At 47.4% G+C, this 27,579-nt stretch overlaps 1 protein-coding gene across 1 annotated transcript in view; it reads right to left on the bottom strand.

The window, feature by feature from the left end:
• LOC137539230 (astacin-like metalloendopeptidase) overlaps positions 1–27,328 on the bottom strand; it is a 51,308-nt gene extending 23,980 nt beyond the window's left edge. Inside the window, exons 1-5 of the mRNA XM_068261769.1 lie at positions 27,189–27,328; positions 20,638–20,697; positions 18,108–18,242; positions 3,573–3,690; positions 2,737–2,915 (exon numbers count right to left, since the gene is read on the bottom strand). Coding sequence (XP_068117870.1) covers positions 2,737–2,915; positions 3,573–3,690; positions 18,108–18,242; positions 20,638–20,697; positions 27,189–27,192 — 496 coding nt within the window. The 5' untranslated portion in view covers positions 27,193–27,328. The remainder of the gene's footprint in view (positions 1–2,736; positions 2,916–3,572; positions 3,691–18,107; positions 18,243–20,637; positions 20,698–27,188) is intronic.
• Between the last annotated feature and the right edge of the window lie 251 nt (positions 27,329–27,579).

Here is a 27,579-nt window from a genome sequence, read left to right as displayed (position 1 = left end):
CAGTTGTACTAAAAAGAAAAGGGAGACTCCCACAAGAATCTATAAAGGTATACATTTTATTAAGACATTCTCATATAACTATCCTATGTAGCGTATAAGCCGAGATACCCACTTTTCCCTCAGAAATCATGAAAAAGTGATTGTCTCGCGTATAAGCCCCCTACCCAGTATAGCCCTCTCCCCATAGCCAGATGTGCCTCAAGGGTGATACAGCTGTGTCTCAAGACACCACTAGGTGGCGTCATAGATATGAGACTCAGCGATTGCCACACAGGAAGAACTCCCTATCATTGAACAGCTGACAATGCTGCTTGCACATTCTGCTCTGCAAGCCAGGGGATACAGATAGTCTTGAGCAGCACACTCTGCACACCATGTTGCAGGGGATGAGGGGCACGAACACAGCAGGTCACAAGCTGGTAAGAGCAGGATCACTAGTGCAAGATTCTTACGCTCCTCTGCCAGTAACAAAACCTGCTCCATCATCTGTTCTGTTCCACTGACTCGCATATAAGCCGAGGGGGTAACATTTCAGTACATGTTTTATGCTGAAAAATTAGGCTTATATGCGAGTATATAAGGTAATTAAATAGGCTCATGGAAGTAGAGTGGGATAAGTCTTCAAACATACATCATTATTGGAATGGTAATGCGTGTGTTAGTTCAGTGTAACATACCCCGGTTGTAATAACCAAAACCATGCAGCCGCTGATGATGGGGCGGACAAGAGATTCGCACGTGGCATCATCCATGTGCCAACTTTACCAGGAGCAGGGTTTGCTATTGTTACCTCTAATTGTTTACTTTCAATTATGGACAGTTATTATTATTGGTGGTGCAGCCAGTTCTTTTCCATTGATCTGGCTAAGGAAAGAAAAAGGGGGTACTCCCCTTTTTCTTTCCTTAGCCAGATCAATGGAAATAAGAACCTAGCCCAAAAGAAATATTCCACTTGGAATTCTGCAAACACCTCCATGTCCATCAGAGGCATACATTAAATAAGGGAGCGAGGAAAAAAGGGCGCAAGTTGAAGCTGAAATTTCAAAAGATTGTTTATAACAATGGTTTTTTCTATTGATACTTCATCTTTATCTGCGTTAGAATAATATATACGTCAAAATTACTGTATTAGAAAGGGCACGGGCGAAATTGCAAAATATCATCTGTAACAATGAAAATGAAAAAATATTTACAGACGTAATGAGGATAGCAAAACATTGGTAAATATTACTGATATTTTACTACAACTTAACCTAACCCTACTCTCACACAGAACTCTCCCCCCTCCAATGCCTAACCCTAAAAGCCACCCTTCCTGACACCTAACCCTAAAACACCCCCTCCTAATTCCTAACCATAAGACCCCCTTTCCTGACACCCAACCCTAAGACCCCCCCCCCCTCCTAATTCCTAACCATAAGACCCTCCTTCCTGACGCCTAACCCTAAAACTCCCGTTTCTGATGCCTAACCTTAAACCCCCCTTCCTCCGCCGCAAATAACGTAAACAGAAAAAAAGATACATTTCTAAAACAATAATTTACAAAATGATTATTATCAAAACAAATTTAAAAACAATAATTAAGAACTTCTTCTCACTCTCACTCCTTGCATTTCATCACCCACCTTACCCAGTTTCCACGCTCAATGCAAGTTAAGGGTAGCCTATGGACAATATGCAAAGCTCCATTTGTGGCCGCGCCTACTGGCGTGACTAGCACTTCGGATCCCCTCCTCCCGTGCTGTTATTCACAAAACTAATGTGTGTGCTGTGATATGGAGAACACAGATCTTTGCCAGCCCTTATAGCGTCATTGATGATGTGGCTGCGCCGATCTGAGCCTCCAGCCAATGGCTTTCCTTTCCCCTCTTCGGAGGGGCGGGAACAAATGGAAATACGTCCTTCCCTTATATATTCAGCTGTTCAGCAACACTGTGTGCACCAGCCTCGGAAGAAGCTAGGAATCCCTCCGTGAAACGCCCACTGCACCCCTCATGATTTCACCACAACTCAGATAAGGTGCAATCAGCAGCATTGCTTGTTTTGTTTTTGTGTTGCACTTTGGCCTTTACACTTGGCTGTATGCTGTCTGCATTACAACAATTAAAATTACATAGTGCCGGATCTCTGCTTCTTGTTGTGAAAACAACAATTAATCTTAAAAGAAAAATGTTGGTTGGATGGGCTCAGTGACAAATTTTTGCTTTTGGCGCCCAATAGCCGATATTTTGCATTAGCGCCTATGGGGCACCCAAATAGTCCATTAGCCACAGGTTACCAAATGTCCAGCTTGCCCATCGGAGTACTTCAAACATTGCTTGCCAAGCTGAGTTGAGGAGATTCCCATTACTGCTGGAGATACAGAAGAGAGTGATGTCCTACTGGATCTACCTGCAGAGCAGCAGCCCTGATTCATCCCACTACAAAGTCATACTGCATTACGAAGGCCAAGAAAGTCATGTGCCCCTAAAAGAAGTGGTCAGCTCTGTGCTTCCCCAAAAGCCACATCCACAGGTCCTAAGAAGAGCCCAGGTAAAACACACCACAGTTATAAGCAAAGAGCAAGACAAGGATGGCGGAGAGTGTAAATAAGAGGAGATAAGGAGCACGAGAGAGTGGAGTAAAGAGGCAGACATAAAGGAAATAAAATAGCAAAGAGAAATTGGACAGCAGAGAGAATAAGGACAGAGGACGTAAGAGGGAGGCTGGGAATAGGAGTGGAGGGAGACCTCTCACCTTCACCTATGTACTGCCACATGACGTCCACATGCTGATCACGGTCACTGCGGCTCTGCTCATGGTAGAATCCCAGAGAGTGCTGGATCTCGTGCTGCACCACCCCCTTCACCATACACCCACCTTTCATCAGAGAGATATACTGAGCGCCCCCTATCTTGCCAACAGATGACCAGCACCTGAGGAGAAAAATTATACATTGTGATCGCCATGGACAGCAGTACTGTATGAAGAGGTTTTTTTGGACCATCTGGAGAATGTTTAGCTAGTAACCATAAAATAATCTCACTTTCCTGCTGACATACAGAAGTTTCTAACATTGGAAAAGTTAGTCTCAGAGAGTGTGTGTGTGTGTGTGTGTGTGTGTGTGTGTGTGTGTGTGTGTGTGTGTGTGTGTGTGTGTGTGTGTGTGTGTGTGTGTGTGTGTGTGTGTGTGTGTGTGTGTGTGTGTGTGTGTGTGTGTGTGTGTGTGTGTGTGTGTGTGTGTGTGTGTGTGTGTGTGTGTGTGTGTGTGTGTGTAATGGGGTGGCTGAGTGATGTCAAGCAGGGACTGAGTGAAGAAAGGGTGCTGGAGACTGGGTGGGCGTGGGACTGGGGGAGTTGGAGGATTGGAAGATGGAGGGGATGGGGTTGGGAGAGAGGGTTTGGTGAATGAGGGGGTAGCATCCATTTGGAAGGAGCAGAATAACACATGATGCTCGATAACCCAACCTGCTCCTGTTGCTGGAGATCCAGAATCATCTGTATCAGACTTGAAGGTGTGAATGGGGCTGAATAATTGCAAGACACAAACACAGCTACTGCCAGGCAAAAGCCATGCTTCCAGTGCTACCTACCCACTTTGTGATTGGATGTTCAGGTAGTCGACTTCTGTGGACCGTTTCACAAACTGGATACAGGTGAGCGTGTTGAAGGTCTCGAAAGCTTCAGTAATTAAATACTTCTCATCATTACCTGAAATCATAAAATCAAATACAAGTTACACAATGACAGAGCAAGTGGCCTTGGTAACAGCGGAGTGAGATGAGCCAGGAAACAGTGGTGATTAGAGATCAGTGGTGCTCAGCAGAGCTCGAATATTCGAGTAGCTCGAATATTCGAGCTCTTTTTCAGCTATTCGAGCTCGGTATTCGAGCTCCGAATAGCTGGAGCTATTCGAATGGGCTATTCGAGTGAACTCGAATAGCCCATTCACTATTCGCGCTATTCGAGCTAACAGCGCTATTCGAGCTCGAATACCGAGCTCGAATAGCGTCATAGCCCAGATTGATGTCCTTAGAGCCAATCAGAGGGCTCCCAGGCCCTCTGACGGCGGCCAATCACTGAGGGGGACCCTGGCCAGCCCCTACCCTATAAATAGCGGCCGCCATGTTCCGTTTCTCCGTCCTTGCCCGACTTTGCACAGAGAGAGATTTGCTCCTTTGTGCGTTGGCTTAGCAAGAGCTTTATTGTGGTCATTTACCTAGCGTTTTTGCTCACATACACCTCCTATATACACCTATATTGTTGTTAGTTAGATAGACATTGTATTTTAGTTAGTAGCTTTTGTGTTACATAGAGAGAGACTCAGACAGCTGCTGCAGGCTTACAGCTTTAGGCCTCAGGGCCTTGCCTGTGTGGGCAGCTGTTCTCTCCTGTCCTCTGTTTATTTCTCATCTATACCAGTATTTCTGCTGTCCTTTAGTACTGATTGATTGTATTTTGTATTGTAGTTATATACTGTAACTGTACTAGGACACTCACTCAGTCACTGTTCATAGGCTACTAGCTCCTGCGTGTGCGTGCACTCACTGTCTGTGTACTGTACACACACTCTATTTCCTTCTGAATAGTTATATACTGTAACTGTACTAGGACACTCACTGACTGTCACTGTTCATAGGCTAGCTCCTGCGTGTGCGTGCACTCACTGTCTGTGTACTGTAGTGTACACACACTCTATTTCCTTCTGAATAGTTATATACTGTAACTGTACTAAGACACTCACTCACTGACACTGTTCATAGGCTACTAGCTCCTGCGTGTGCGTGCACTCAGTGTCTGTGTACTGTAGTGTACACACACTCTATTTCCTTCTGAATAGTTATATACTGTAACTGTACTAGGACACTCACTGTCACTGTTCATAGGCTACTAGCTCCTGCGTGTGCGTGCACTCACTGTCTGTGTACTGTACACACACTCTATTTCCTTCTGAATAGTTATATACTGTAACTGTACAAGGACACTCACTGACTGTCACTGTTCATAGGCTAGCTCCTGCGTGTGCGTGCACTCACTGTCTGTGTACTGTACACACACTCTATTTCCTTCTGAATAGTTATATACTGTAACTGTACTAGGACACTCACTCACTGACACTGTTCATAGGCTACTAGCTCCTGCGTGTGCGTGCACTCACTGTCTGTGTACTGTAGTGTACACACACTCTATTTCCTTCTGAATAGTTATATACTGTAACTGTACTAGGACACTCACTGTCACTGTTCATAGGCTACTAGCTCCTGCGTGTGCGTGCACTCACTGTCTGTGTACTGTAGTGTACACACACTCTATTTCCTTCTGAATAGTTATATACTGTAACTGTACTAGGACACTCACTGTCACTGTTCATAGGCTACTAGCTCCTGCGTGTGCGTGCACTCACTGTCTGTGTACTGTACACACACTCTATTTCCTTCTGATTACTGATTGATTATTGTAATTTCTGGTTGTACTTACTGTTACTACTTACTGTACTAGTAGGGACACTTAGTCACTGTTCATAGGCTAGCTCCTGCGTGTGCGTGCACTCACTCACTGTCTGTGTACACACACTCTATTTCCTTGTGATTATTACTACTGATTATTGTAACTTCTAGTTGTACTTACTGACTCTGTTACTACTTACTTACTGTACTAGACACTCACCCAGTCACCTCGCCCACCAACCCACTCCATTAAAGTACCCCACTTTTCACCCGCCCTTTTAAAAAACTTTTGTGTTTACGCCCAAAACATCGAAGATGTCTGGAAGTGGCAGCCAGCGCGGTCTGGGCAAGGGGAAGGGCAGCAAGGGAATCAGGAGGAGAGGGAGCAGCATTGTGGCAAGCCGCGGGCGAGGCCGCGCCACCATGCACAGTTCGCAGCAGCAGCGTCAGTGGCTAACATTCCTCCTATAGCCACTGGCCGTGGACGCCTTGGGCGCCGCCCAGCAAGAGCATCTGCAACTCACGCTGCAGAGACACAGCAGCAGCAGCGTGTAGCACCTGCTCCGATTTTCCTCCAGCCGGGTCGGAAACGTCCCATTGAGGAAAAGGATGCAGACACTGTGGTGCAACTGATGACGGAGGATGAGCAGCCCGCCATCAGCTCTGCATCCGAGGCCTCCACCCTCACCACCACCACCACCACCACCACCACCCCTGTTCGCAGCAACCGCCCAGCAGGGCCTGGGGAGGAGGCCAGTTCACCGTCAGTCGCCGACCTGTCACTCAGCACTCTTTTGACCCCAGGCATGATGAGTCAATTGTCTGCTGTTGTTGGCGATTTGGAGAAGGAGATGCTGATGGGCACTTTGGGGGATGAGGGATTGGACAGCAAGACTGTGGCGACAGTCAAGCAGCCCATCCATGCATCAGGAGAGGAGTTTGGGCGGTCATCATCCCAGCAGGGCATGTTTCAGGAGGGGGAGGATGATGATGACATGGTGACAGACAGAGACTGGGTGCCACCAGCTCCAGGGGATGTCGTCATCAGCAGCTCTGAGGAGGAGGAGGAGGATGCGCTTGTGGGCCTTGCAAGGAGGCGCATCATTGCAAGCATTGGCAGCAGTAGGCAGGTCCCCCAGCCTGCTGGTGTCTCAGGCTCAGCAGCAGCAGCATCTGCCAGTACCACCACCAGCCGCACCCAAGCCCCCCCCCCCCCCCCCCAACCACCACAGGGAGACAGGCAGCAGCGGTTCCATGCCGTAGGGGGTTGTTTTTGTCACCAATCTGGCGCTTTTTCACCATGCCCACAGTGTACAGCAAGTACGCCACTTGCAACCACTGTCAGCGGAAGTTGAGCAGAGGTGCAGACCCCTTAAAGTTCAGCACCAGCTCGCTCATCAACCACCTTGCTGCGAAACATTTCCACCAGCATGAGGAGTTCCAGAGGCTGAAGGCATCTGGTGCTGGCAGTGTCACCACACCCATCACTGCACAGCCTTCAGCAGCAGCAGCAGCAACAGCAGCCACCCGCCCTCCTGCTCTTCCAGCAGCACCAGCAGGAGTGCGGAAACGCACTGCTCCTCCCCCCTCTGCAACTCCTGCCGCCGACACTGAGGCCTGTTCTGGCAGCCAGTCCTCAGTGGCCTCCTCTGCTGTGTCTGCTGATTCCCGTGCCAGCAAAAGGCCACGCCAGAGCCTTTTGAGCGAGTCCTTCCAGGGGGTGGTTAGGGCTCTGCCTCCCAGCAGCCGTCGCGTGCGGCAGCTGAACGGCTTGCTGGCACGGGCCATGTGCTCCCAACTCCTGCCGTACACGCTCGTGCAGGAGGGGAGCGACATTCGTGCGCTGCTTGCTTGCGCAGCCCCAGACTGGCAGCTCCCCAGCAGACACTTCTTCGCCCGCAAGGCCATTCCTGCACTGCACCGCTTTGTGATGGCCAATGTGGAGCGAGGGCTGGAGCACGCGGTTGGTGAAAGGGTCCACGTCACCATGGACTCCTGGAGCAGCCGCTTCGGGACAGGCCGCTACCTGTCCTTCACTGTCCACTGGGTCAGCTTGGTGGAAGGGGGTGAGGATGGGAGAGCAGCAGCGGGCACAGCAGCAGCAGCAACACAGTGGGTGGTGCCACCCCGCAGGGTCGGGGGAACTGCAGCAGGTTCCTCCGATCCTCTGCCATCCTCCGGCACACCTGGCCAAACCCCCTGCCTCAGCAGCAGCGTGAAGGCCCGCCACTGCCAAGCGCTGCTGCACTTGGTCAGCCTTGGGAAGACCAAGCTGACGGCAACCCATGTGTTGGCCAAACTCCAGGAGCAGGAGAGGATTTGGCTGACCCCGAGAGGCCTCAGAGTCGGAGAGGTGGTGGCCGACAATGGGGCCAATCTGGTTGCCGCAATAGACAGGGGAAACCTGACCCACATCCCCTGTCTTGCCCACGTGCTGAACCTGGTGGTGCAGAAGTTCTTGCGCACCTACCAGGGGATGGGCGAACTGCTGGAAACGGCAAGGAACGTTGTGCGTCACTTCCGGCGCTCGGCTGCAGCCTGTGCGAGCCTGGAAGACGTGCAAAAGGAGCTGGATCTGCCACGCCATCGGCTGATCCTTGACGTTCCGACTCGCTGGAACTCCACCCTGGCGATGTTGGAGCGTCTGGTTGAACAGAAGCACGCTGTCAACCAGTACCTTGCCCTGGCCACTGTTTCCGCTGCTCAGAGAAGGGACAAGACCAGCAACATCCCGTCCATCGTCCCCGATGATGACTGGAGGCACATGCAGCAGGTGTGCTTAGTGCTGGCTCCCTTTCTGCAGGCCACTAACATGGTGAGCAGGGACCATGCTATGGTCTGCGAGTGGGTGCCCCTGGTTTGTCTGCTGAACAGGGCCCTCGATGCTTTGCTGGAACAGGGAGCAGCAGCCTTGGACCAGCAGGAGCGGCAAGCAGCTGCACAGTCCACCTCTGAGGGGGAGGAGGACTTGGTGGAGGTCCCTGACCTTGCTGCTGATGAGGGGGATCAGCACAGCGCAGCTGAGTTGGTGCGGGGGTGGAGAGAGGATGAGGCGGCAGAGGAGGAGGATGAGGAGGACAGCACTGCATCGATGTGCCAGCAGACGTGGCCCGCCTCTTCCCAATGGCAGCGCACATGCTGACGTGCCTGCGCAAGGACCCCAGGGTGATCCAGATGAAGCAGAGGGAGGACATCTGGATCAGCATGATGTTGGACCCGCGTCTCAAGGGGAAGTTGAGCCAGTTCCTGCCGCCTGCAGGAGGAGACCCAGCGCAACAAATAAGGAGCTTGCAGCAGGCCCTTGTTGAGCGCTTGGAGGAAGCCTTCCCCCAGCCTTCCACCCCCACTGTCCAGCCAGCACAGAGGCAGCAGCGGGTGCCTGCATCCAGCAGCAAGCGCCCCACAGACCTGCTGTCTCTCAGCCACGAGCTCTACAGGACTGTAGAGGCTCCGGCAGCAGTGACTAGAGAGGAGGTGCATGCAGCAGCATCCTCCTCCGGTCACAGCCAGCGCCTGACCCGCATGGTGGCTGACTACATGGGGTCCTACAGCGGGCTTGACAGCGATGCCCCTGTTGATCCCATGGAGTATTGGGTCAAGCGCCTGGAGATCTGGAGCGAGCTGGCGCAGTACGCCCTGGAAGTGCTGTCCTGTCCCCCTTCCAGCGTGCTGTCCGAGCGCTGCTTCAGTGCAGCTGGTGGCGTGGTCACCGAGAAACGCTCACGTCTGTCTCACAAGTCTGTGGACAGACTGACGTTTCTCAAGATGAACCAGGCGTGGGTGGAAGGCGAGTTCCTGGCCCCTGTTGTCGGCGAGAGGGGGACATGAACTGAAGAACCATCGTTAATGTGCCTTACCACTCTTTACCACCTCCTGGCTCCTGCTCACTAAGCCAGCCTGGTTCACTTTGACTATTACGTCGCCTACAGCCACACATTTTACACCTACAGTGGGCTGCTGTGTACTGCCCTTCTGCTGTCTGTCTGTGTTTCCCACTGTCAGGGTACACAGATTTACCTTCTGCTGCCACTCTGCCACCAGCTATTACGTCAAAAAATAGCTATATCTGTGTAATTGGTTGTAAAACCAAAACTACAAAACCATTAAAAAAAAAAAAAGGTTTAATTTTTCTGAGGTGCCCGGGTTGAAAACTGTGTTGTCCCAGTTGTGTATTGGACACAATGTGGGCTGCATGACCGCTGTCTGGGACCTCCTGTTGTGTTTATTTACGCCCTGGTATCACCGCTAGGTACCAGGGCTATTATGTCACGCTGCCTGCCTGCTGCCACACTCACACTACTCCTCCATTCCTCCTGCTGCTGCTGCTGTCTGTCTGTGTTTCCCACTGCCAGGGTACACAGAATTACATTCTGCTGCCACTCTGCCACCAGCTATTACGTCAAACAATAGCTGCTCACATTACTCCTCCATTCCTCCTGCTGCTGCTGCTGTCGGTCTGTGTTTCCCACTGCCAGGGTACACAGAATTACATTCTGCTGCCACTCTGCCACCAGCTATTACGTCAAAAAATAGCTATATATCTGTGTAATTTGTTTTACAAACAAAACCAAAAAACCATAAAAAAAAAAAAAAAGGTTTAATTTTTCAGAGGTGCCCGGGTTGAAAACTGTGTTGTCCCAGTTGTGTATTGGACACGATGTGGGCTGCACGACCGCTGTCTGGGACCTCCTGTTGTGTTTATTTACAGCCCTGGTATCACCCGCTAGGTACCAGGGCTATTATGTCACGCTGCCTGCCTGCTGCCACACTCACACTACTCCTCCATTTCTCCTGCTGCTGCTGCTGTCTGTCTGTGTTTCCCACTGCCAGGGTACACAGAATTACATTCTGCTGCCACTCTGCCACCAGCTATTACGTCAAACAATAGCTGTTCACATTCCTCCTCCATTCCTCCTGCTGCTGCTGCTGCTGTCTGTCTGTGTTTCCCACTGCCAGGGTACACAGAATTACATTCTGCTGCCACTCTGCCACCAGCTATTACGTCAAAAAATAGCTATATATCTGTGTAATTTGTTTTACAAACAAAACCAAAAAACCATAAAAAAAAAAAAAAAAAAAAGGTTTAATTTTTCTGAGGTGCCCGGGTTGAAAACTGTGTTGTCCCAGTTGTGTATTGGACACGATGTGGGCTGAACGACCGCTGTCTGGGACCTCCTGTTGTGTTTATTTACAGCCCTGGTATCACCCGCTAGGTACCAGGGCTATTATGTCACGCTGCCTGCCTGCTGCCACACTCACACTACTCCTCCATTCCTCCTGCTGCTGCTACTGTCTGTCTGTGTTTCCCACTGCCAGGGTACACAGAATTACATTCTGCTGCCACTCTGCCACCAGCTATTACGTCAAACAATAGCTGTTCACATTACTCCTCCATTCCTCCTGCTGCTGCTGCTGTCTGTCTGTGTTTCCCACTGCCAGGGTACACAGAATTACATTCTGCTGCCACTCTGCCACCAGCTATTACGTCAAAAAATAGCTATATATCTGTGTAATTTGTTTTACAAACAAAACCAAAAAACCATAAAAAAAAAAAAAAAAAAAGGTTTAATTTTTCAGAGGTGCCCGGGTTGAAAACTGTGTTGTCCCAGTTGTGTATTGGACACGATGTGGGCTGCACGACCGCTGTTGGGACCTCCTGCCTGCTGTGTTTATTTACAGCCCTGGTATCACCGCTAGGTACCAGGGCTATTATGTCACGCTGCTTGCCTCATTGACTGCCTGCTGCCACACACTCATCCTCCTCCTCCTGCTGCTGAATTTACCTCCTGCTGTCTGTGTGTTTCCACTGCCAGGGAGCACATACAATGGCGCTTCCAACATGCGTGCGCCACCAGCTATTTGTTACGCTCTAAAATAGCTGCATTTCTTTAAAAAAAAAAATTGAAAAGAGAAATAAGTGAAGAAGAAGAAGACGATATAGAAAAAGAAGGAGAAGAAGAAGAAGGAGAAGAAGAAGAAGAAGATGAAGAAGGAGAAGAAGAAGAAGGAGAAGAAGAAGAAGAAGATGAAGAAGGAGAAGAAGAAGAAGGAGAAGGAGAAGAAGAAGAAGAAGATGAAGAAGATCAAGAAGAAGAAGATGAAGAAGATCAAGAAGAAGAAGATGAAGAAGATGGAGAAGATGAAGAAGATGAAGAAGAAGAAGAAGATGAAGAAGAAGAAGAAGATGAAGAAGATGAAGAAGAAGAAGAAGATGAAGAAGAAGAAGATGAAGAAGATCAAGAAGAAGAAGATGAAGAAGATGAAGAAGAAGAAGATGGAGAAGATGATGAAGAAGAAGAAGAAGATGAAGAAGAAGAAGAAGATGAAGAAGATGAAGAAGATGAAGAAGATGAAGAAGAAGAAGATGAAGAAGATGAAGAAGAAGATGAAGATGATGATGAAGAAGATGAAGAAGATGAAGAAGAAGAAGAAGAAGATGAAGAAGAAGAAGAAGAAGAAGAAGATGAAGAAGAAGAAGATGAAGAAGAAGAAGAAGAAGAAGAAGAAGAAGAAGAAGAAGATATAGAAGAAGAAGATATAGAAGAAGATATAGAAGAAGAAGAAGAAGATATAGAAGATAAAGAAGAAGAAGAAGAAGAAGAAGTATATACAGTACTGGACAAAATTCTGGACACAACTTCTCTTTCCACCTTTTTTTTTTTAAAGGAACATCCCCACATAATCACTTGCTGTTGTTACTTGGAAAAAAAGATGTTTCTTGCATCATTCACCCTCAAAACAAGTGTTGGAAGCTATTTAAGGCCAATTCGAATAGTCAGCTCGAATAATGAGCTTGAATACCGACTCGAATAGTGAGCTCGAAGTCCGAGGTCGAATCGAATAGTAAAAATTATTCGACTCGAATATTCGACTGACCTCGAATAATTTACTATTCGAATTCGACCAAACTCGAATTTTAAAAAGGGGTATTTGAGCACCACTGTTAGAGATGGCCCGAACCTCAGATTTTCGATTCGGTAACCGGGTTCGCGAACTTCCGCGGAAGGTTCGGTTCGCGCAAACTTTGTCGAACCGCAATAGACTTCAATGGGGAGGCAAACTTTGAAAACTAGAAACACTTATGCTGGCCACAAAAGTGATGGAAAAGATGTTTCAAGGTGTCTAACACCTGGAGGGGGGCATGGCGGAGTGGGATAGGTGCCAAAAGTCCCGGGGGAAAATCTGGATTTGACGCAAAGCAGCGTTTTAAGGGCAGAAATCACATTGCATGCTAAATTGGAGGCCTAAAGTGCTTTAAAACATCTTGCATGTGTATACATCAATCAGGGAGTGTAATTAGAGTACTGCTTCACACTGGCAAACTAAACTCACTGTGTAACGCACCGCAAACAGCTGTTTGTGTTGTGACAGCCGTGCTGGACTGTTGCGCACCATGGCGAGAGTTCCAAAAAAGTGGTCAGCACCTCCAGAAAAATAGCTCTTTTACATTTAAAACATAGCTCTTTATTCAAAAAAATCTTAAAATCCATAAAAATATATGGACAGAAAGTGGGGCTGAGTTCCAGTTTCAGACTTCACAGCCTTTCTTCAGGCTGGACAGTCCCACAGGTGTGGGACTGTCCAGCCTGAAGAAAGACTAGGAAGTCTGAAACAGCAGGCTGTCGCTGGAACTCAGTCCCACTTGCTATCTATTTTTATGGATTTTAAGATTTTTTTAATAAAGAGCTATGTTTTAAATGTAAAAGAGCTATTTTTTCTGGAGGTGCTGACCACTTTTTTGGAACGTCTGCTGCTGTCTAAGAGGTACTCAAGGACGGATGGTCACAGCACTCCATTCTATCTCCATCTTGAAGCCTTGGGTGCTGATCACATTTGAATTCTCACCATGACGAGAGTGCAGGTGATGGCGGCTTTCCAGCCCATATGGTCCGCCAGGCTGAGGTAGCTGAATGACAGAACCGTGACTGTCCAGCTGATCAAATTTGGTCTGTCCACAATGAAGCAACGACCTTATTATCGTGGGTGATGATGGTAATGATCATGAAGGGGAATGGGCACATGTACATGCCTTTTGTTTTGTTGCTGCAGTGCAGCCAGAAAAATTAGGCAGGCATGTACACGCACCAGAAAAATTAGTATAGCGGCCGCTGCTAGCAGCGGCCTTAAAAATTCAGGTGTCCGTCTGGAGTCCTGGACCCTGTTGGTGGTGGCAGAGAGATGCTGTGTGGGGAGCGACTTAGTCTTGGGGCAGGCAGTCACACGGCGTGCAGGCAGAGATGCTGTGTGTGGGGACTGACTAAATCTTCGGGCAGGCCTGACCGTGCTTTGCAGACCAGGCCTCCATGATGACCCTTGACCCAACGCTGTGTGCCAGAGATGACACCACTTGCCTTTCAACATCACGGTACAGTTTGGGTATCTTCTTTTTTAAGAAATAATTGCGGCCTGGTATCTTACACTGCGGTGTGTGGCTTTGCTTTTGTGTGCTGCTTTTCCTCAGGTGGTCATCCCATTGCAGTTTGTGCTTTGTAATCATGTGCCTTCGTAAGGTAGTTGTCCCTATGCGGGTCTTGGTCTTTCCATGGCTCAATTTTCGGTGGCAGAAAGTACAGATGGCATTGCTCTCATCTCAGGCAGACACACAAAAAATTTCCACACCACTGAGCCCTGGGGTGATGGCACTTTGGTGGTGGTGGCCGACTGAGTGTTAAGTGGGGTACTAGAATCAGAGCAGAAGGAGGAAGATATGACACGCTTCCGTGCGGTACCGCACAGGTACCGCACAGGCACAGTGACACTGCGTGCGCTCACGTAGGTAGGTGAGTGCACTGTGAACAACAGGTAGGTATATGCAGTGATGAGTATTACAAAGTGCACCTGTCACACACAGACAGGTCCTGGACAGGCACAGTGACATTGCGTGCGCTCACGTAGGTAGGTGGGTGCACAGTGAACAACAGGTAGGTATATGCAGTGATGGGTATTACAATGTTCACCTGTCACACACACAGGTAGTCACTGAATGTGCTGGGCCTGGCAGTGGCACACACAGTAGGAATTACCAAGGCTGTCTATGCAACACAAGTGTCAGTGGGACACGCACAAAAAAATAGATCACAAGAACAAGATTAGCTCTCAAAAGAGCTGTTGGGGGGGGGGCTGTTTTAGCAAGGAGCAAGCTAAAAAGCCTACAAGAGCCTAACTAAGCTTTCCCTATGAGAGTCTGCAGAAGCTTTCCCTTCTCTAATTAATGCAGGCACACGAGTGAATCCAATGCCTGATGCTGTCTGCCTTTTATAAGGGGGGTGTGGCTCCAGGAGGGAGTGTAGCCTGATTGGCTACAATGTGTCTGCTGACTGTGATGTAGAGGGTCAAAGTTGACCTTCATTATGCACTAGGGGGCGAACCGAACTTCTAGAAAAGTTCGCGTTCGCTGGCGAAAGCGAACCACCGAAGTTCGCCGGGAACCGTTCGCTGGCAAACCGTTCGGGCCATCTCTAGTGGTGATCAGTGACAGTGGAGCGGGTTGGGCTAGGAAGCAGTTGTGATCAGTGTATCACGCTGATAAGTGAAGAGATCTAGCGTAACTAGTGTAAATCTCAGCTCTAGTGAGAAAGGCGTGGTCAGGGTCAGGCCAAAGTCGTTCACAAGTGCAGATGAGTGAAGTAAAATAGAGTTAGGCAAAATCGTAGTCAATTAACAGGCAGAGTCATACACATAAGTCAGATGTCAGTCGTATTGGAAGGATAAAACAGTAGCAAAGTCAGGGACAGGTCGAGTCATACACATATATCACATGGCAGTGGTACAGAAGGGCTAGGCAAGAGTGAAGTCAAGAGGCAGGCAAAAGGTCGGTACACAGATAATATACAATATTACGATATGATAATATTACAAATATATAATACTACAAAATTATAAGACTGACTGACTAGTGTACATATATATCGCGCTGATGCACAATATTATGAAATGTAGCTCTCAATTTCTCACTAGCTAGGGTCAGGAACCAGCGAACTGATTAGTATCAAGCCCAATGTGCAAGTGAATTTTATTAGCTTTAGCTGCAGCAGCTTGGCATTGAGTGCGATTATTTAACTTGTTGTCGATGAATACTCCTAAGTCCTTCTCCAAGTTTGATGTCTCCATCTGTATCCCGTTTATTTTGTGTGGTGCTAGACCATTGGCACGACCAAAATGTATGACTTTACATTTTACAACATTGAATTTTATCTGCCATTTATGTGTCCATATAGCCACCCTATCCAGATCCTTTTGCAATATGTCACTATCTTTCTGTGAGTTGATGATTCTGCACAATTTTGTATATGCAAAAATAGCAACATTGCTTTCTACTGCATCTACTAGATCATTCATGAATACATTGAAGAACACTGGACCCAGTACTGACCCCTGTGGTACCCCACTGCTAACAATCACCCATTTTGAATATGATCCATTGACCACAACTCTTTATTTTCTGTCCATTAGCCAGTTCCCTATCCATGCGCATAGACTCTTCCCCAGTCCTTGCACCCTCAACTTTTGCACCAGACTTCCCCAGCCCCACCCAATAATCTGTCAATTCGTTCCGCTACATTGCCGAACCCGAGCACCCATCCCATCTGAAATCAGTTACAGTGGAGTGTGCCAGGAAGCAGTGGTGATCAGTGACAGTACAGTGGAGTGTGCCAGGAAGCAGTGGTGATCAGTTACAGTGGAGTGTGCCAGGAAGCAGTGGTGATCAGTGACAGTGGAGTGAGATGGGCAAGGAAGCAGTGGTGATCAGTGACAGTGGAGTGAGATGGGCAAGGAAGCAGTGGTGATCAGTTACAGTGGAGTGTGCCAGGAAGCAGTGGTGATCAGTGACAGTGGAGTGTGCCAGGAAGCAGTGGTGATCAGTTACAGTGGAGTGTGCCAGGAAGCAGTGGTGATCAGTGACAGTGGAGTGTGCCAGGAAGCAGTGGTGATCAGTTACAGTGGAGTGTGCCAGGAAGCAGTGGTGATCAGTGACAGTGGAGTGTGCCAGGAAGCAGTGGTGATCAGTTACAGTGGAGTGTGCCAGGAAGCAGTGGTAATCAGTTACATTGGAGTGTGCCAGGAAGCAGTGGTGATCAGTGACAGTGGAGTGTGCCAGGAAGCAGTGGTGATCAGTTACAGTGGAGTGTGCCAGGAAGCAGTGGTAATCAGTTACAGTGGAGTGTGCCAGGAAGCAGTGGTGATCAGTGACAGTGGAGTGAGATGGGCAAGGAAGCAGTGGTGATCAGTTACAGTGGAGTGTGACAGGAAGCAGTGGTGATCAGTGACAGTGGAGTGTGCCAGGAAGCAGTGGTGATCAGTTACAGTGGAGTGTGCCAGGAAGCAGTGGTGATCAGTGACAGTGGAGTGTGCCAGGAAGCAGTGGTGATCAGTTACAGTGGAGTGTGCCAGGAAGCAGTGGTGATCAGTGACAGTGGAGTGTGCCAGGAAGCAGTGGTGATCAGTTACAGTGGAGTGTGCCAGGAAGCAGTGGTAATCAGTTACATTGGAGTGTGCCAGGAAGCAGTGGTGATCAGTGACAGTGGAGTGTGCCAGGAAGCAGTGGTGATCAGTTACAGTGGAGTGTGCCAGGAAGCAGTGGTAATCAGTTACAGTGGAGTGTGCCAGGAAGCAGTGGTGATCAGTGACAGTGGAGTGTGCCAGGAAGCAGTGGTAATCAGTTACAGTGGAGTGTGCCAGGAAGCAGTGGTGATCAGTGACAGTGGAGTGTGCCAGGAAGCAGTGGTGATCAGTGACAGTGGAGTGTGCCAGGAAGCAGTGGTGATCAGTTACAGTGGAGTGTGCCAGGAAGCAGTGGTGATCAGTTACAGTGGAGTGTGCCAGGAAGCAGTGGTGATCAGTGACAGTGGAGTGAGATGGGCAAGGAAGCAGTGGTAATCAGTGACAGTGGAGTGTGCCAGGAAGCAGTGGTAATCAGTTACAGTGGAGTGTGCCAGGAAGCAGTGGTAATCAGTTACAGTGGAGTGTGCCAGGAAGCAGTGGTGATCAGTTACAGTGGAGTGTGCCAGGAAACAGTGGTGATCAGTGACAGTGGAGTGTGCCAGGAAGCAGTGGTGATCAGTGACAGTGGAGTGTGCCAGGAAGCAGTGGTGATCAGTGACAGTGGAGTGTGCCAGGAAGCAGTGGTGATCAGTGACAGTGGAGTGGGATGGGTCAGGACGCAGTGCTGATCAGTGACAGTGGAGTGGGATGGGTCAGGACGCAGTGCTGATCAGTGACAGTGGAGTGTGCCAGGAAGCAGTGGTGATCAGTGACAGTGGAGTGTGCCAGGAAGCAGTGGTGATCAGTGACAGTGGAGTGTGCCAGGAAGCAGTGGTAAGCAGTGACAGCAGAGGCGGGACAAGGTCCTCCAGCACCCAAGGCTGAGACACCAAAGTGCGCCCCTCCACCCCTCCCACCCCAGCCGTCACACACTGATTGCTGTTAGACTAAGAGGGCCACAGGGCCCATAACCTCCCCAACACCTTAATATCTAGTTATCTGGCTTGCAGTCACTGCTATGTATCCCCTTTTCTTATTTCTTTCTGCTTCATACACAATTATGAATGACAGCTGAATGAATTGTGCGCCCCCTCCTACACTGCGCCCTGAGGCTGGAGCCTCTCCAGCCTATGCCTCGGCCCGGCCCTGAGTGACAGCAGAGAGGGCTAGGCCAGGTATGTACAAGACTCCAACACTCACTGTAATCTGAAGAGAGGGTATATGGGATTCTCACTCTTCCATCCTCCAGTTTGGGCCAGAGGCAGTTGGTGCATGGTGTGACACTGTAGGCGGAGTTTTCAACGATATCGCCTTGGAATAGTTTCAAAGTGGATTCTGAATGGTGGAAAAAGAGATTAGTTATTAGAGAGTCACTGTATTCACTTCACTGACAAACTACCCAAGCATTAAACACTTTAACAGGGAACTGTAGTGAAAATAGCATAATGATTAAAACTGCTTATGTTTTAACAATAAACTTTAATAAATGATTAAGTCAGTGTTTGTTTTGTTTGTTCAAATGTTTGTTTTCTGAGAGTTCTAAAGCCAGTACAAACGATACCTGGTCTACCAGAATGCTCTTGGAGGAAAACTCTGAATAGCTAAACAGCCTAGGCTAATCATCACTGGGAAGGAAGGAATAGATATGAATATACAGCAAAATATAGATATAGGAAGTGTTTCTGATGCTGAAACCAGGATATTTAAGGTGGGTGAAAGAGGGTATCCAGAATAATTAATTGCATTCTACTATATGTTGCGATATAGTTCCTCTTTAAGTAGGAAGAGCTGTAGCCCTTGTTATGCCTTTCAGCATTCAGACTTATCTGTTGTCTAGCAGGAGGTTTGAGGCTCCCATCTGAAATCCCCATTTAGGAACACTGTGGGATGGCTGCTTTATGTGTACCAAATAACAAGACAAGTCAGCTGATCTCATGTTTGCCATTAACCAGTGATGCTTGGATACCCCCGATCACGAATTCGAGTAAATCCGGCCAAGGCAGTATCGAAATCCGGATACGCCGTGATCATGATCCAGATTTCAAACAGAATTCCGAATTCAACTCGGATTTTAGCCATGATTGCATGTAGAATCCGTGATCACGGCTGTGATCACGGATTTGACTTTAAAGGACTCACAAGGTGAAATACGAAAAAAAAGTTGAATACCTGCATGAATTTTGAATGGACGGAGGACGCCATCCGCACCCTCCGTGCTGTTCCGCCGGGTCCCCGTGGCTCAATGTCCCCCGAGGCGGCTCCCAACCCCACAGCTCGGGTCGGGCTCTCCTGCCACCTCTAAAATGGCCGCCTGAGCTGGCCGTGGCTGCGCAGTCCGCATAGACGCAAGTGCAGCTGCGCAGCTCTAGGGCCTCCCCCCGATCCACGCTACAGACAGCCTGTAGCGTGGATCGGGGGGGAGGCCCTAGAGCTGCGCAGCCGCACTCGCGTTTATGCGGACTGCGCAGCCGCCGCCACCTCAGGCGGCCATTTTAGAGGTGGCAGGAGAGCCCGACCCGAGCTGTGGGGTCGGGAGCTGGCCTGGGGGGACACTGAGCAGTGGGGACCCGGCGGAACGGCACGGAGGGTGCGGATGTCGCTCTCCGTGCATTCAAATTTCATGCAGGTATTTAACTTTTTTTTCGTATTTCGCCTGGTGAGTCCTTTAACGTTAATAGCAAAGCCCCCATACATGCTACAATCATCAAATTTGCATGGACTATGAGGGTGAGAAGTGGCTACAACGTAAAAAAAAAAATTCAAAAAGAACTTTTAGTTTTTGAGAAAATCGATTTTAAAGTTTCAAATGAAAAAAGTATTTGTGATTAAAAACCCACTAAAACCTGCCGACTTTAGCGGTTAATAGCTAAAATAGTATATAGTTACATACTAGAAACACCAAATTTGCCAGATATGTCAAGAAGAGCTGGGAACAAGGGGAAAAATTAAAAAAAAAAAAAAAAACCTTATCGTTTTTGAGAGAATCGATTTTAAAGTTTCAAGGTTTCAAGTCTCAAAGGAAGTTTCAAAGGAAAAAAGTATACATGTAAATACGGTAAATACATTAACTACTATGCGGTAAATACAATAACCACATTTAAATGTACACTTTTTTCCTTTGAAGTTTTAAAATCGATTTTCTCAAAAACTATAATGTCTTTTTTTTTTAAAATCCTCTTGTTCCCACTCTGTTTCTGACTAGCATATGAGGGGGCTTTGCTATTAACTGCTAAAGTCGGCGGGTTTTCAGGTAATAATCACAGCCGTGATCACGAGCCGAATTTAGACCACGATCACTGGTGCATTCGGAACTAAATTCGTGATCAAGAAACGATCATGAATTCGGAATCTGACCTCGTGATCAGGAATAACAGCTCGTCGTTGTCATGGGTTACCCGTGATCATGAGCTCGTGATGAGCAACACTAACATTAACCCTTGCAATGTGCATCACTGAACTAAAGACACGCCTCTTTTCAGCAGTTGAAGAGTTAATACATAGGCCCTGATTGGAGTCTTCCGTTGTCCTCAGGTGTGCTGATGGCGAATTGCATTGTGGTGTCAGCATGCAGTAATCTGGGTTCTTGTCTATAGAGTGTTATCTGTACCTCAACAGTCAACACCCTCCATCACCCCTCTATCCTGCATCATAAAACTTCAGGTCGTTGTGAGCAGCAGTTTCATATGGAATGCTGGGAATTGTGAGCAAGAATTAAAGAAGGTATATTCACCTTTGTTGATCCTCAGGATGTGGCTGAACACGTCTTCACATTTCTCCTCCTCTGCGGATCCTGCAGGCGATTCTCACATTATACAAAATATTCTATAGATGCAGTACAGTCTGTTATTTTACTGTAAGGTGAAAGCAATGCATTATGGTCCAAAACTCATCAGAACCAATCAGCAATCATTCCTTGCAAACTTACTTACTAAATATGATCATATGTAAGTTAATGTTTACTGCATTTCATCTTTGGAGTCATCATCATCGCATTTCATATGTGGAGTAATGATTTCTGCATTTCATATGCAGGGTAATAATTGCTGAATTTCATATGGGGAGTAATGATTGCTGCATTTCATATGTGTAGTATAGATTGCTACATTTCATATGTGGGGTAATGTTTGCTGCATTTCATATGTGGGGGAATGCATGCTCCATTTTATATTAGTAGTAGTGTTTGAAGCATTTCATATGGGGGGTAATGGTTGCTGTATTTCATATGTGGGATAGTGTTTTCTGCATTTTATATGTGGGGTAACATTTCCTGCACTTCACATGTGGGGTAATTGTTGCCGCATTTTATATTTGGGGTAATGATTCATGCATTTCATGTGTGGCATAATGATTGCTGCATACTTTATTGGTGGTGATTATTGCTGCGCTTCATATGTGGGTAATGTTTGCTACATTTCATATTGGTGTGTGTGTGGTGGCGGGGTAATATTCAAGGTATGAAGAGAGTTAGGTCAGGGGGTGTTACGTGGTCCTTGTGATTTCTAGTTACGCCCCTGACTAGAGGCCTGATTACAAATGACCTAGTGTATTGAATGCAGAGTTAAGCATTGTACACACATGATGTTACATGTACATTTCATATTTGAGGCAAAGATTGTGGCATTTCATATGTGGGGTAATGTTTGCTGCATTTCATGTATGAGGTAATGTGTATTGCATTTTATATTAGTCGTCTTATTTGAAACATTTTATATGTGGGATATTGTTTGCTGAATTTCATATTTGAGGCAATGTTTGCTGCATTTCAGATGTGGGGTAATGTCTGCTGCATTTCAGATGTGGGGTAATGGTTGCTGTGACGCATTTCACATTCTCATATCGATTATACATCATATCTTGTATACAGTGTCACATCCGCCAAGGTTACCTTTCCATTCTAGCACAGGCAAAACACAGAGGTAATTAGATCTTATCAAAGGCCTTCCTGGGCTTCCAAGCCCATTGCTCACTAAAAAGCCATCCATCTGGAATTGGCCCTGACAGAACCTAATAAACTAGCTTTCATCTAGACTAGTGGCTGGAAAGGGTCACATCTCTGCAGGTCGTAAAAATTGCTTACCAAATATTCAAAAGGGAAGAAGCATCTACTCTGGTCTTATCTGTGCTTCTCCCTCACACAGTTGCCTCTGCAGGCTTGACAATTTATTTATTATTTATTTAAGTATTTATATAGCTTTGACATATTATGCAGCGCTGTACAGAGTATATTGTCTTGTCACTAACTGTCCCTCGGAGGGGCTCACAATCTAATCCGTACTATAGTCATATGTCTATGTATATGTCGTGTAGTGTATGTATCGTAGTCTAGGGCCAATTTAGGGGGAAGCCAATTACCTTATCTGTATGTTTTTGGGATGTGAGAGGAAACTGGAGCGCACGGAGGAAACCCACGCAGACACGGGGAGAACATACAAACCCCTTGCAGATGTTGACCTGGCTGGGATTTGAACCACTATGCCATCGTGCTGCCCAATGAACGCAAAATGACCCTGAAATTCATGTTTTCCTTATCTTGTGGTTTTCTGGGCACTGCAAACATGCTAACAGAACCATTTGGTCAGAAATTATTATGGACACACTACAAGAGGTTTGCAAGTGAATCGCACATACAGCCACTGAGAAAGAAAGGTTCTCAGTAGAGTTTTGTGGTTTAACACTCAGGTTTCATATGTGTGAATTCATAACACCTTACTAAACGCAAATATACAACCCATTTATTGATATGACTTATGGGCAATGTGAAATGGACATACCATATATTCTGCTAGATTTCTCTCCTGGACGGGGGAATGCCCCAAGCTTCAGTTGCACCAAGGCTGGACTTGTCAAAGCCACTCCCAGCTACAGAGTAAAATGCAGTGACTCTTTTTCTATCATCTGTTTTGTCTTATTCTGTCTACCGACAAGCCAGCGGCGCACTGGCCAAAATGCAATACTTTGGATTATTCTGCACAAAGACTCCTCAACCACAGTATTTGGAACTTTTCAGACATCTCCATAATTTTTTCTTTTCTGCTTATTTCTGTCCAACCAATCTTGTTCAACTGCTAGATGTACGTTTGGCATTTTCCTGTATATTTTTATGTATCGTTTTTTTAATAAATCAACAATTTAATCGTTTCAGTTTTTGCCCTTATTACATGATTATTTCTTATCCATGCTAGAACTCAGTCCTCAGAAGAGACACTATACCGCATGGTTTATCTTTATATGAATGCTGCATTTAATATGTGGGGTGACAGTTGCTGCATCTCATATTTGCAGTAATGATTGGTACATTTCATATGTGGATCAATTATTGCAGCAATAATTACGTGGGGTAGCAATCATATGTTTCGTATGTGGCATAATGATTGCTGCATTTTAAATCGAGGTAATGATAACTGATTTTTATATGTTGGGTAATGATCACTGCACTTTATATTGGTGGTAATGTTTGCTACATTTCAAATGTGGTTAAGTATTACTGCATTTCATATGTGGGGTAATGATTGCCATATTCCATATGTGTGATAATGATTGCTGTGTTTTATATCGGTGGTAAGGATTGCTGAATTTTATCTGTGAGGTAATGGTTGCTGCATTTTATATTGGTGGTAATGTTTGCTGCATTTTATATGTTGGGTAATGGTTGCTGAATTTCATATGTGGGGTAATGATTGCTGCATTTTATATTGGTGGTAATGATTCCTGCATTTCATATATAGGTAATTGGCAGCCAGTATATAGGTCAGGTGATACCTGGTCTGATCACACAACTCTTTTTTTCTTTTGAATGCAGTTCATATATGGGTAATATTTGCTGCATTTCATATGGGTGTGTGTGGGGAGGCAATGGCCAACATATGAAGAGAGTCAGGTCTGGGAAGGGAGTTGTTAGGTGGTGTCCTTGTGATTTCTAGCTACACCCCTAGCTAGAGGCCTGACCTAGTGGATGGAATACAGAGTTAAGCATTGCACACACATATGAGGAATGTTGCCTGGCAGGTTAGCGGCATGTTCTATTGCTATGTGGGGGCTGAGTGGGGAGAACAGTGCTCTTGGCCGTCATTTGACCAAATTGATCTACTCAGCCAACCACTGGCCAAAACATCTGGGGCTGCTGTATACACACACTAGATTCTCAGCACAGATGATCATTACCCGCTGAGTGTCACCTAGGGTGTGTATGGCTGTCATATTTAAATGTAAGGTCATGCATCTTGGACATGCCGGTGGAAGAGCATTATCTATCTATGAGGGAGCAGTGGTGGTAGATGTGGCTGTGCCAAGTGATGGGAACATCAGGAAGGAGTGGAAGGGGCTGGAGAAGTACCAGGGTCTGATAGAGGAAGGGCCGGCCTTAGGTTTCACGGCGCCCTGAGCGTAACCAGATTTTGGTGCCCCCCCATTCATCTTATTCGCGTGCGCACACACACACACACACACACACACACACACACACACACACACACACACACACACACACACACACACACACACACACACACACACACACACACACACACACACACACACACACACACACACACACACACACACACACACACACACACACACACACACACACCTTTTCTCCTAGGAGATTATTTTCATCTTCGATTTAAAATAACTTTTCAGGCATTTTACAATTGAAAAATGCGAGTGTGGGTAGAGAGGTGGGAAGAGGTAAACAGAGAGGGAGGGAGGGAAAGAGTGTGGATAGAGAGGTGGGCAGAGGGAAACAGAGAGGGAGGGAGAGAGTGTGGGTAGAGAGGGAGGGGGAGAGTGTGGGTAGAGAGGGAGGGAAAGAGTGTGGGTAGAGAGGGAGGGGGAGAGTGTGGGTAGAGAGGTGAGCAGAGGTAAACAGAGAGGGAGGGGGAGAGTGTGGGTAGAGAGGGAGGGGGGGGAGTGTGGGTAGAGAGTGTGGGTAGAGAGGTGGGCAGAGGTAACCAGAGAGGGAGGGAGAGAGTGTGGGTAGAGAGGGAGGGGGAGAGTGTGGGTAGAGAGGTGAGCAGAGGTAAACAGAGAGGGAGGGAGGGAAAGAGTGTGGGTAGAGAGGGAGGGAGAGAGTGTGGGTAGAGAGGGAGGGAGAGAGTGTGGGTAGAGAGGTGGGCAGAGGTAATCAGAGAGGGAGGGAGAGAGTGTGGGTAGAGAGGGAGGGGGAGAGTGTGGGTAGAGAGGTGAGCAGAGGTAAACAGAGAGGGAGGGAGGGAAAGAGTGTGGGTAGAGAGGGAGGGAGAGAGTGTGGGTAGAGAGGGAGGGAGAGAGTGTGGGTAGAGAGGTGGGCAGAGGTAACCAGAGAGGGAGGGAGAGAGGGAGGGGGAGAGTGTGGGTAGAGAGGTGAGCAGAGGTAAACAGAGAGGGAGGGAGGAATAGAGTGTGGGTAGAGAGGGAGGGAGAGAGTGTGGGTAGAGAGGTGGGCAGAGGTAAACAGAGAGGGAGGGAGGGAAAGAGTGTGGATAGAGAGGTGGGCAGAGGTAAACAGAGAGGGAGGGAGGGAAAGAGTGTGGATAGAGAGGTGGGCAGAGGTAACCAGAGAGGGAGGGGGAGAGTGGACAGAGATAGACAATGGGTGGGCATTGAAAGAGCGACTTACTGCCATCCAGCATATTCTGCACACTGAAATTAAACTACCAGCCTCACAAGCTGACAAACTGCAAAAAACAGGCAGAACCCTCGCTGTACACAATATTCACTAGGAATGTCCTGTCAGAAGGAAACAGTAAATTCGGGCGCCTGAGGCTAGTGGACAAATCGGGCGCCTCCATTCACTCCTATAATAAATATCGTTTAATGGGCGCCCGATAGGAAAAAAGGGCGCCGGTGAAAAATAACGTTTTAAAAGCGGCGCCCGGAGACTTAATGTTTTATTACTGCTTCTCATGATTACACATTATTTAATGATTTATACATTTTTAAATATTATTTTTAAACGAAAAACAGTACAATATTTTTTTTCAAACATTATTTTTAAACGAAAAACAGCACTTTTTTTTTTTTTTTTTTTACATTATTTTTAAACGAAAAAACCAACAGGGGGGTCTTAGGTTTAGGCACCAACAGGGGGGTCTTAGGTTTAGGCATCAACAGGGGGGGTCTTAGGTTTAGGCACCAACAGGGGGTCTTAGGTTTAGGCACCAAAAGGGGGGGTCTTAGGTTTAGGCACCAACAGGGGGGTCTTAGGTTTAGGCACCAACAGGGGGGTCTTAGGTTTAGGCACCAACAGGGGGGTCTTAGGTTTAGGCACCAACAGGGGGGTCTTAGGTTTAGGCACCAACAGGGGGGTCTTAGGTTTAGGCACCAACAGGGGGGTCTTAGGTTTAGGCACCAACAGGGGGGTCTAGGGGTTAGGGGTAGGTACAGGGAGGGTTACTTAGTAAAAAAATGTTTTAACGTTATTATACGTTTCAGTATTTAAACGAAAGATTAACGTTTTTACAATTGCCAATTTAATGCACATTATTTAATGATTTTTAACTTTAAAAAACATTAATTTTAAACAAAATATAGTACAATACATTTTTAAACGTTATCCATGCTTATCGTTAAAAACCTGGCGCCCTTTTTTCCCAGCGCCCCTTTTTAACGTACGCCTGTCAGAAAGCCTCAGTAAGGCTCCCTGCACACTGCAAATCCGTTTTCCGATTCCGATTCCGTTTCCGATTTTCCTTGAATACATTCAACAGAAAACCGGATCAAAAAACGCAGCATGCAGTTAAGATTAAAAATCTGAATTGGAATCGGATGTAAAAACAGATTAAAAAGCGGAATCGGAATCTGAAATGCATGCAGTGTGCAAGAGGCCTTACTGTGTGCAGTCTGCACACAGCAGGGTGATGGAAAGAATCACTCTAGAGGGCTGCTTATCAGTAAGTTCAGTGAGATGTCCAACATTCCAGGCAACTAGCATACACATTTAACACATTTGTATACAGAAGAGTCAGCGACCCTGACTCTTCTATATAGAGCCACTGAGTGAGATAAGAATAAACACAATCCGCTGCCCCAACCACGTGGAAGCGGAACTAACAGGGCACATTCCTCCAGCCATTTAGCCTGCTGTTCCCACTGTGCATTTCAAATACAGCTGCACAGCACTACTCATTATCCCTTTGCCATCACAGGGATCCTATTGGTGAAGAGGGGTGAAGCAGGCTGTGCTACCTATGTGTGGCTGCACTGATCAGCCTGCAAGTAGTTTGCTCACCCCTGAGCTAGCTGGATGGTGGACCAGGAAGGAATAAGCTGGGCATAGAACATCATCCCCCAGCTGCTTCTTACCCATGCTCTAGTGTCCTCCAGAGTCCGTGGGGCTGCAGCTGCACCACCTTCCTTCAGATGTCTCCTTGCTGTCACTAGAGGGCGTGTGCACGCACAGTGATGATGACAGCATGAGAGACAGCAGGTTGCTGGAGCCTTCGCCCCCATCAACCCCAGCGGCACCAGGGGGCGGAGCTACCACGCAAGATAGACTGGCCAGAGCCTGCAGCCAGCTAGGTAGATATGCAGCTAGAGTGGCAGGAGCGCCCCCCTGGAAGCCGGCGCCCTCCGGTCGCTCAGGTCAAAGGCCGGCCAGAACTATGCAGCATGTGTAAAGTGAAGGCCAAAGAGATCCAGATAGTGGGAGGAGCCATCAGAGAGGTTACCCCCCCTGGGCTGGGAGACCCTAGGG

This window comes from Hyperolius riggenbachi, chromosome 11 (genome assembly GCF_040937935.1).
Source record: "Hyperolius riggenbachi isolate aHypRig1 chromosome 11, aHypRig1.pri, whole genome shotgun sequence".
In the NCBI taxonomy this organism is placed as follows: Eukaryota; Metazoa; Chordata; class Amphibia; order Anura; family Hyperoliidae; genus Hyperolius; species Hyperolius riggenbachi.
The sequence above is the reverse complement of the archived record's forward strand: the minus strand, read 5'-3'. Positions and strand labels throughout refer to the sequence as shown.